At 48.5% G+C, this 11,181-nt stretch overlaps 1 protein-coding gene across 2 annotated transcripts in view; it reads right to left on the minus strand.

Moving 5' to 3' along the window:
* CDK19 (cyclin dependent kinase 19) overlaps nucleotides 1-10,681 on the minus strand; it is a 177,921-nt gene extending 167,240 nt beyond the window's left edge. For both annotated transcript variants that reach the window (XM_066606997.1, XM_066607002.1), the window contains exon 1: nucleotides 10,333-10,681. In XM_066606997.1, coding sequence (XP_066463094.1) covers nucleotides 10,333-10,589 — 257 coding nt within the window. In that variant the 5' untranslated portion in view covers nucleotides 10,590-10,681. The remainder of the gene's footprint in view (nucleotides 1-10,332) is intronic.
* Nucleotides 10,682-11,181: the final 500 nt, after the last annotated feature.

Raw genomic sequence — 11,181 nt, forward strand, 5'->3', positions numbered from 1 at the left:
GACTGAGACCAATATAGGGGATCACCATTACTGCTGGGGCCAATATAGGGGGTCACCATTACTGCTGGGGCCAATATAGGGGGTCACCATTACTGCTGGGGCCAATATAGGGGGTCACCATTACTGCTGGGGCCATTATAGGGGGTCACCATTACTGCTGGGGCCATTATAGGGGGTCACCATTACTGCTGGGGCCAATATAGGGGGTCACCATTACTGCTGGGGCCAATATAGGGGGTCACCATTACTGCTGGGGCCAATATAGGGGGTCACCATTACTACTGGGGCCAATATAGGGGGTCACCATTACTACTGGGGCCAATATAGGGGGTCACCATTACTACTGGGGCCAATATAGGGGGTCACCATTACTACTGGGGCCAATATAGGGGGTCACCATTACTGCTGGGGCCAATATAGGGGGTCACCATTACTACTGGGGCCAATATAGGGGGTCACCATTACTACTGGGGCCAATATAGGGGGTCACCATTACTACTGGGGCCAATATAGGGGGTCACCATTACTACTGGGGCCAATATAGGGGGTCACCATTACTACTGGGGCCAATATAGGGGGTCACTATTACTACTGGGGCCAATATTGGGGGTCACTATTGCTACTGGGGCCAATATAGGGGGTCACTATTGCTACTGGGGCCAATATTACTACTGGGGTCAATATATGGGGTCACTATTACCAGTGGAGCTAATATAAGGAGTCACTATTACTACTGGGGCCAATATAGGGGGTCACTATTACTACTGGGGCAAATATAGGGGGTCACTATTAGTACTGGGGCCAATATTACTACTGGGGTCAATATATGGGGTCACTATTACCAGTGGAGCTAATATAGGGGGTCACTATTACTACTGGGGGCAATATAGGGGACACCATAGGCATACTGCCATATACTAAATGCACATTGAGTGCATTGACGGCCAATCACAATGCCGGACGCGTGATTGATTGCGGCTGTTAGAGGAGGGGAGAGGAGGCAGACGCCGTGCACGTAGTGGAGCACAGCTGGATAATGATATCATCATTCTGCTGCTGCTGGACACCATGTGTATGGCAGCTGTGCACTATGCCCTCCTCTCACTGTGCTAGGCACTAAAGAAGGACTGTCTGCTAGAGAGGTACAGTGCAGTGGTCCAGTTCCAGAGTTATGATTCCCACTTCAGGTGTGGTGGTCCTATAGCTGTGCCCTCCCTGTCTGTGTGAATTGTGAGAAAAAAAAGTCGCCCTCCCCCAAGACTAATATTCAGAGTTGCAGGGGTTATACTTTTCTCTAGTTTTAGCACAGGTTATTCCCTATCCGCAGGATAGAGGATAACCTGCTGATTGTGAGGGTCTTGCCCCGCTGAGAGACCCCATGCAAGAACAAGGGTCCCATGAGGCCCATCCTCACTGCAGAGCTTTTTCGGATGAGCACAATTGATGACATGAAGCCATTGATTGCAATGGTTTTGTTTTCATTAGCGTGCCCCAGCTTTCTTGACCATAGTTTTTGTACGTGCGAGAAAAGATAGAGGACCTAGCTTTCTGATTTTTTTTTTTGCGCCAAAAAAACCCCCCCAAAAACTTTTGACAGGTTCACGTGCAAATACACTTCATAGTGGCAAGCGTATTTGCACATGCGCCTGTCTGTGGATGCCCTAAAATTGGAGGGGTTAACTCTGCTGTGGATCATCATCGAAAATCTGCACCACAGATGTGGATTGTGACTCAGCTTCTGATGTGGATTTTATGCTGCCCAAAATCTGCACTAATTCTGCTACATCTGAACATACTGCAAATCACACCAACACAATCCATAGCATCCCGCACACGCTTACACCATACCGGGGATATTGGGGACAGTTTGGGGCAGCAGTACTCAAGAACGACCTGAGCAGTTCAAAGACAGGCAACTAAAGTAATAAATGGAATGGGCGGACTACAATACCCAGAGAGGTTATCAAAACTGAGTTTTAGTTCAGAAAAAAAAACGAGACACTCGAGGAGTGACCGACAAAAAAAACCTCTGTATAAATAACACTCATTGTAAAATAATCCCTCCCCTAGAAGTTGTTGGATGGATGAAACTTTCTATGTGTGATTGTAAGGGCTCTTTCCCACAAGCGTATATCGGCCGGCTGAATCCAATGCATCAATGTGATCTGATGCATTGGATTCCAATGCATCAGATTACATGGCCGTATTCCTGAGACGTAAAAGCCCCCAGCCGGTCAATATAGGGCCAGGCATTTTTTAAGTCGGGCTCAAAAGATAGTCCTGGAACTTTTGGGCCGGAATACGTTGGCCGCTGCATGGGCTCCTATGGGAGTCCATGGCAGTGGCCAGAGGTGGGAGGGTGTTTAGCAGCATGGCTAAGCTCCCGTCCTCTCGCCGCCCCTTGTCCATAGCCATCAATGGGAGGAGGCGGGATGGGTCGACGCTTAGCTCCACCCCGTCCCCTTCCATTGCAAAGAACGAGCAGGGAGGAGAGCAGAGGTGAGCCTGCACGGGGGGAGGGAGGGGAAAGGGGCGACGGCATGGTGACCTCGGCGCATATGGGTCTGGGTCCATGCCATGTGTATGGGTGCACAAACGTTAAATTTGTAAGCCCGCTCCCAATCTTCTACGCCCCAGATGATAGCGTATATCGGTTGGCCGTCAAAACGCCAGACGATATATGCTCGTGGGAAAGAGATCTAACGCTGATATAAGTAAGTAGTGCAATGATGCAGTGAAAAACAGTGAAGAGACTGCATGGCAATTTTCAGTTAGGAAGAGAAAGATTATCTGGGCACACTTAGTTTGTTCACATCAGCAAGCAGCGCCATTTCGTCCTGTAAATTCCTGCAGAATGCCGGACTGCTTGCTGAAAATCCCGTACCGCCATTATAGTCTGTCATAAGACTGAGCCGTTCCGTCATAACACTGGGCCGTTCAGCTGGGAAGTGCCTATATCCCGCTCCCTGAACACAGCAGGAAAAAGGAATCCTCTAACGCTGATGTGAACAAGCCCTACTGTCCCTAAACAAGGCAATGTACTGCTTTATCTTCACACGTATGTCTACAAAAATACACTCCTAAATAGTTACTTACCTGTTCGTAGCTGTCTGTTAGGGGAGTTTTTAGAGCACCTTTGTTTCCTCTTGGCCTTTCTGCCCCAGGGTTCCATCTGAATCATTAGAAACAGCATTCAGACAGAACCCTGGAAGGAACCATAGGCTTTGACATTGTGTGAACATTTACTTAGGCTCATCTGCGTTAGGGCTTCATTAGGGCTTTATATCTCTCAGTTTCGTTTTTGCAACAGAGAAATGCATTAAAAACAGAAATAAAAGTTTCAGGCTCTTCTTACTATTGATTTCAATGGATTTTCAAAAAAAAAAAAAAAAGGATTTCCTTTTTTGGGAACAGGAAGATACAGGAAAAAAATTCTGAAACCTAATGGAATGGAATTGCTTCTTGCTTGGTTTTTAATTTTAATGAAGTCAATGGGAAAAAACACTGAAACGATTATTCCTCTTTTATTTGCAATTCAAAAATGGAACACAGAGAGGGAAAGCCCTAAAGCATGTGGGAAAGGGCCCTTACATGTTATCAGTAAAGCAGCCTGGGGCTAGTACAAATCTAGTACAACCAGTAAGACTGGAATACAGCTAATAAAACATGCGAACATGAAAATGTAGCCCTAGGAGATTTTCCATGTTGACCTAATCAATATGTGTTACAATGTCAAGATAGCATCAGTAAATGGAATCAATCAGGTCATTAAGTTACGCAACAAAATAATTACTGTAATTCCCAATCACTTGGTGGTCCTCATGGAAGGTTTTTTTTTTTTTACTGCAAATCTGCTAAACTCAAAAGTATGTGAGAACAGTCAGCTACAAACTTATTTTGGATAGTTTTGTATCTGCGGTTTTCTCTTGACTTTTTTAGGGCAGGTATAAAGTGCCATACACCTTCAACAACTGTCACACGAATGATAGTTATCAGCGGGTTTGGAAGACTAAACTGTAATGGGAATGGGGGGCTTTTACACGTCAGTGTTTAGTATAATGTTTGTAGTCCTATTCAGTCCAACCTATTATCCTGAAAGAGCTGATCTAGACGAAGGCAAAAACCCCTTTGAGATCGATCTGAATTGCCCTATATTTGAGGGAAATGATGGCAGTCGGAATAATTCTCTGGATCAATGACCCATCTCCAGGAAGGCATCTAGGCCCCTCCTGAACGTCTGCTGGTTGATTTATTGAACAAGGATGTGCATATTTTTGTGAAGGAGGTGCCTATGTTTTTCTTATTCAAAAGCTGGAAATAGTGTGAGCCCCTTCTTCCATCAGCAGATGCAATGGGGTGGTGGATGTCATGAGGAAGCACATGTCACTGTCAAGAGCTTGGTGGTAAACTCTTCAGAGAGGAGTCATAGCTGGAATGTCTTCACCAATGAGAAAACAAAGGGGAAAGCCAACAACAATTAGAGACCTAGTCTTCTGTGAGCCATTGACTGTGGCTAGTCACTGAATTGTGCTAATAATTGATCATGGTATGGCGGTATATTTCTGTTATTGTATGGTGGTATTATTTGGTTATTTGTATGGCAGTACTATTCAGTCACTGTATGGTAGTGTTCAGACACGGTATAGTATCAATATTTAGTTTCTGTCAAATAACGCTCATGTGAAGGCACTGTTAATCATGGAGCAGTGGTGGGTTTTAGCCATGGGGCAGACGTTTTGTTCAGATACTAATGGCATTTAGCAAAGCTGTGAAGTCAGAGTTAGTAAGTTCTGGGTTGAGTGGACAGAAATGTGAGAACTCTAGCTTCAAAATAAAAATTTCTTAAGTGTTATAGGTTAACCCGATAAGGACCAAGCGCTGCAAATATACACTGATTTCTTCTGGGCTTTAGGCCTCCTTCACACGAGCGACAAAGTTGTGCGTTTTTTGTCGCGTTGCTACAAATCGCATGTATGTGAAGCCAATATTTCCCTATGGGTTCCTTCACACATGCAATCTTTTTGACGCATAAAACTCGTGGGTCCGGCAATATGCCCGCGACATGCAAAGTTTTGTAGCCCACGTTTCCCTATGGAGCCTTCCTCTCTGTTGCATCACATGAAAACGCGATTTTTGTGCGCTATGATGCAACTTTGACAGTAGGAAATCCTACTGTCGACGCTTAATCTAAGCCCTAGCTGCAGGAAAATTTTTTTTTTTAAATCACATGCATCACCTTACAAGCGCTCTCTGATGCCGCTGCAGCTTCTCCCCGGGTCCTGGCACTGCTTCTCTTCATCTTCAAGCCGGGGATTAAAAAATCACCGCCTTCTGGAAGCGCTGGCTGTGATTGGCTGACGCTTAGCCAATCACAGCCAGTGCTCAATGAATGGCTGTGATTGAATGGCTGGAAGATGAAGAAGAGAAGCAGTGCTGGGATACGAGGAAAAGCTACGGCGGCCCCTAGACAATGCAGGAGAGATGATGTATACTTTTCTTTTTTTTCTTCAAATACGACTTATTTTCGGATTAGGGCATATATTTTTAAGCCCCCACCCCCGAAAATCCTCGCATGTGGTGCTACAAAGTCGCGCAACTTTGTAGCACACAAAGCTGCGGTATTGTGGCGAGAAGATGCAGCGATATCGCACGGTGGAGCGATGCAATATCACTGTGATTTTTTCGTGGTGATGTCGTGTCGCCCCTGTGAAGGGAGCCCTGAATGTCAGCCAATAGTAAATATTTTGCATAGGATTTAGGCCTCCTTCACACAGGCGACACAGCATCGTGGAGAGAAAATTGCAGTGATATAGCATCACTGGTCCATGCGATTTTGCTGCGTCTTTTCGTGGGAATACAGCGATTTTGTGGTGCTACAAAGTTTCCCTAAATGCGAGGATTTTCGGGAGGGGGGGGTGGTAAAATATAAGCCCTACTCCGAAAATATACCCTAACTGCAGAAAAAAAATAGCATACATCACCAAGACGTGCTGTCCATGGCTCCACTACAGCTTCTCCTTGGTCCCCGGTCCACTTGTCTTCTTCATCTCTTCTGGCTAGGGATTGAAAATCCCCTCCTCCTGGAAGCACTAGCTGTGATTGGCTGATGCTTAGCCAATCACAGCCAGCACTTGATGAATGGCTGTGATTGGTTCATCGAGCACTGGCTATGATTGGCTAAGTATCAGCCAATCACAGCCAGCGCTTCCAGGAGGCGTGATTTTCAATCCTGGGCCAGAAGATAATGAAGGAGAATAGTGCCAGGGACTTGGGGAGAAGATGCAGACGGGTTGACAGCACTGGAGAGGTAATGTATATGTTGTTTTATTTATTATTCCTGCAGCCAGGACTTAGATTAGGGCTCTGACAGTAGGATTTCCTACTGTCAAAGTTGCATTGCACTGCATGAAAACTACATTTTCGTGCAATGCAACAGAGAGGAAGGCTCCATAGCGAAACATGGGCTACAAAACCTCACGTGTCGTGGACATATCACCAGAACCGTGAGGTTTTCGTGTCAGGTTGTTGCATGCTACAAAACATTGCATGTGTGAAGTAACCCATAAGAAAGCATGGGGTTCTCATACATGCGATTTGTAGTATTGTAGGAATGCGACTTTGTCGCTCGTGTGAAGGAGGCCTAAAGCTCCTGCAATCTCGCAGAAGCAGTTCAGGTCCTCGGATGTCAGTGAGGACAGAGAAAGAGAAGTGCTGCTTTCGCTATTCGATCAAGCGATCACACAGCAGAGCTGCAGGGCCTTAGCAGACTCAGGTCAGCTCTGACAGTCACTCTCACATGAGGATGTTTTTCCTTGTAACTGGGTCTAATATGACGTCAAAATATATGAAAAAAAACAACCACATCTAACGCCAACCTAAACCGTCACCATACCAGCCCATTCATTCAAAACTATACAAATTATATCAAAATATCCCAAACAAGATGGGGAACCCATTCCCATACTTTGTTTTTAAAATTAATATATTATGCTAAAAAAAACACTGTAAATTTTAAAAAAACGAAGAAAAAAAAAAAACCAGGAAAAATTTCTGTGAAAAAAGCCCTATATGTCACAAAAAAAATCTGCAAAAATAATTTTGGTAGCTGAAGAAAAAGTAAAAAAAATAGGGCCTTAAAACCACCACATGGGTAAAATCCCTAAAAGGTGTCTCGTCCTTTAAGACCGAAACACCCCGGTTCTTAACTCCTTAAGGATGCGTTCCTTTTTTTTTTTTTTCATTTTTTTAATCATTTTAGTTTTTTCCTCCCCATTTTCAAAAAACATCACAACTGTTTTATTTATCGATCGATGTAGATATCTGAGGGCTTGTTTTTTTGTGAGAAGAGTTGTATTTTTAATGGTACTTTGTAACGTACCATTTAATTCTAAGTGGAGTGGAAAAAAAACTAAATTCCGCCATCTTTGGGTGCATCTTCTTTCAACCGCATACACATTACAAAAAAATGACATAACTATGGGTCAGTACGATTACTACGATACCAAAACTTATATAGGTTTTTTTTGCTGTATTACATTTTTTTCTCAAAGATATTTAATTTTCTGCCGCCATATTCTGACAGCCATAACTTTCTAAATTTTCCGTCAACATATTTGTACAACAGCTCCTTTTTTGATTATGAGGTGTTGCACAATTGGCACATCAATCTTACGCGCAATCATCTTCAATAATGTCTTTTAGCGTAAGTGCTCATTAATGTCATAAGTGACTACATTAGTGTCACCATGCAAGAAGTTAGTTTCAGTGGTATATCGTAGACAGGAGCCAGCTTTGTCCGGCCTACGCTAATACAGGATCTGTGAACATTTTTCAGGATGATATTACAAACAACGAATCACATCGCAATTTTCATTTTACCTCAGCTGTCTAAGAAATAGCAACCAATCACAGCGCAGTTTTCATTTTACCTCAGCTGTCTAAGAAATAGCAACCAATCACAGCGCAGTTTTCATTTTACCTCAGCTGTCTAAGAAATAGCAACCAATCACAGCGCAGTTTTCATTTTACCTCAGCTGTCTAAGAAATAGCAACCAATCACAGCGCAGTTTTCATTTTACCTCAGCAGTATAAGAAATGAAATCAGCACTGTGATTGGTTGCTATTGGCAACAAAAATTACAGGGGAAGTTGGTGAGTTTTCGATTTTTAATTCCGCTAGTATTCATCACTTGGTGCTAAAGAACGCTCATACAAAATTTCACTCAAATCTGACCAGAACTGTGGAATTGTACACAACACAAACAAAGAACTTTTGCGCTTCATATATAAACTGTGCCGGCTACGTGTAATCCCTTCAGAGGGGTTGGAACCTCCACACACAGCAGTAGCAGGGCTGCCTCATAGTCCGCCCAAAGCAGTAGCAGGGCTGCCCAAGAGCCCGCACATAGTAGGGCTGCCCAAGAGCCCGCACATAGTAGGGCTGCTTAATAATCCCGCATAGTAGGGCTGCCTCATGGCCCGCGCGTCGCGGGGCTGCCTCATGGCCCGCGCGTCGCGGGGCTGCCTCATGGCCCGCGCGTCGCGGGGCTGCCCAAGAGCCCGCGCGTCGCGGGGCTGCCCAAGGGGCCGCGCGTCGCGGGGCTGCCCAAGGGGCCGCGCGTCGCGGGGCTGCCCAAGGGGCCGCGCGTCGCGGGGCTGCCCAAGGGGCCGCGCGTCGCGGGGCTGCCCAAGAGGCCGCGCGTAGCAGGGCTGCCCAAGAGGCCGCGCGTCGTAGGGCTGCCCAAGAGGCCGCGCGTCGTAGGGCTGCCCAAGAGGCCGCGCGTCGTAGGGCTGCCTCGTAGCCCGCGCGTCGTAGGGCTGCCTCGTAGCCCGCGCGTCGTAGGGCTGCCTCGTAGCCCGCGCGTAGTAGGGCTGCCTCGTAGCCCGCGCGTAGTAGGGCTGCCTCGTAGCCCGCGCGTAGTAGGGCTGCCTCGTAGCCCGCGCGTAGTAGGGCTGCCTCGTAGCCCGCGCGTAGTAGGGCTGCCTCGTAGCCCGCGCGTAGTAGGGCTGCCTCGTAGCCCGCGCGTAGTAGGGCTGCCTCGTAGCCCGCGCGTAGTAGGGCTGCCTCGTAGCCCGCGCGTAGTAGGGCTGCCTCGTAGCCCGCGCGTAGTAGGGCTGCCTCGTAGCCCGCGCGTAGTAGGGCTGCCTCGTAGCCCGCGCGTAGTAGGGCTGCCTCGTAGCCCGCGCGTAGTAGGGCTGCCTCGTAGCCCGCGCGTAGTAGGGCTGCCTCGTAGCCCGCGCGTAGTAGGGCTGCCCAAGGGGCCGCGCGTAGTAGGGCTGCCCAAGGGGCCGCGCGTAGTAGGGCTGCCCAAGGGGCCGCGCGTAGTAGGGCTGCCCAAGGGGCCGCGCGTAGTAGGGCTGCCCAAGGGGCCGCGCGTAGTAGGGCTGCCCAAGGGGCCGCGCGTAGTAGGGCTGCCCAAGGGGCCGCGCGTAGTAGGGCTGCCCAAGAGGCCGCGCGTAGTAGGGCTGCCCAAGAGGCCGCGCGTAGTAGGGCTGCCCAAGAGGCCGCGCGTAGTAGGGCTGCCTAATAGTTTGTACATAGTAGGGCTGCCTAATAGTTTGTACATAGTAGGGCTGCCTAATAGTTTGTACATAGTAGGGCTGCCTAATAGTTTGTACATAGTAGGGCTGCCTCATAGTTTGTACATAGTAGGGCTGCCTCATAGTTTGTACATAGTAGGGCTGCCTCATAGTTTGTACATAGTAGGGCTGCCTCATAGTTTGTACATAGTAGGGCTGCCTCATAGTCCGCACACAGTAGGGCTGCCTCATAGTCCGCACACAGTAGGGCTCACTAATAGTCCGCACACAGTAGGGCTCACTAATAGTCCGCACATAGCAGTAGTAGGGCTGCTCATATTCCCAGATAGTAGTGCTGCCTCATAGTCCGCACTGTATACAGTATGGGGGAGAAATGGGACACAACAAGATGTCCTCAGTGTGTAACTTTTGCAGTGTGCAGCACCCAGCAGCCTGTCAGAGCCATCCTAGCGGGGAAGGAGGGGACGAGCGGCTGCTGTCAGACGGCTGTGGAGGCATCTGAGGGAGGAGGCGGGCACAAGGCTGGCTTACCCAACATAAACATTTGTAGCCGCGGCTCCCCCTCCCCCCACACAAGTTCAGCATCCCGGGTGTGTGCCGGGGAGGCGGGAGCTCCGCGCACAACTACAGCACCACATCCCCGTCCATAAGCGGACGGCAGCCGCCCACTCCATGTCTCCCTGCACCTCTTACATGCCTGTGTGCTGCACACAAAGCCCGTATGTAGTGAGGGCGCGGGCACACGCCGCCCTATACACGCCCCTATGCCCTCCCTCCCGTCGCTGCCACTTACCCATCTTTCCTCTTGGCTTTGTAAACATGCCCGTAGGTACCACGACCCACTTTGCAGCCTTCATATTCAAAGAGGTCCTCCACCCGCTCCCGCTCGGCAGACAGCTTGCTCTTAAACTCGTAATCCATCCTCCTCGGCCCGAGCGTGGTTAACCCATCAATGCGCGGCCCGGGGGGCTGGCGGGGAAGCGCCAGGCAGCTCTCCCTCCACCATTTCCTTGTTTTCCTTCTTCTCCTGTGCACACAGACGCATGCCATGGACTTTTGCAGGCACAGCGCCCCCTGTCTTTACTTTCTCTTTCAGTAAACTAGGCTCCCGGATACAATGGGTTACTGCCCGCCCACAGCCCTGCCGCCTTGCTAGTTGGGCATAGTGATGGGCACTCTGGCCCCTTTTTGGTGAGCAGGAGCGTTGGGCTCGTCTTGCCCCAGCCCATTTGATGTAATACTAATGCTGCTGCGCCCTCCTCTCTGCTGCACGACACCCCCAGCAGGACTCCTGCCATGTACACCATCATTACTGCACGCTGGGCACAGGGCGCTCTACTCCTGTGGCTCTGGGATCAAGCTGGCACCTTAGTGATGGCAACACATGCTTCTGCATCTAGTGATAGTAGAGAGTGGGCAGAATAGTACCCACTAACATAAAATAGTCAACTAGATCTTATATAGAATTTGTTCACATCAGCTTTTTGGGGGTTCCTTTTCCGTATTCCATCTGGGGAGCAGGAAAACTGCACCCCCTGATCAAACAGATCCGTCTTAGGCCTCCCGCATGCAGAATCCAGCCCTGGGGGCAGCGGTGCCCGCCCCTACTTACTTTCTTTCGCATCTGTACTGCTGAGGATTC

This window comes from Eleutherodactylus coqui, chromosome 1, assembly GCF_035609145.1.
Source record: "Eleutherodactylus coqui strain aEleCoq1 chromosome 1, aEleCoq1.hap1, whole genome shotgun sequence".
In the NCBI taxonomy this organism is placed as follows: domain Eukaryota; kingdom Metazoa; phylum Chordata; class Amphibia; order Anura; family Eleutherodactylidae; genus Eleutherodactylus; species Eleutherodactylus coqui.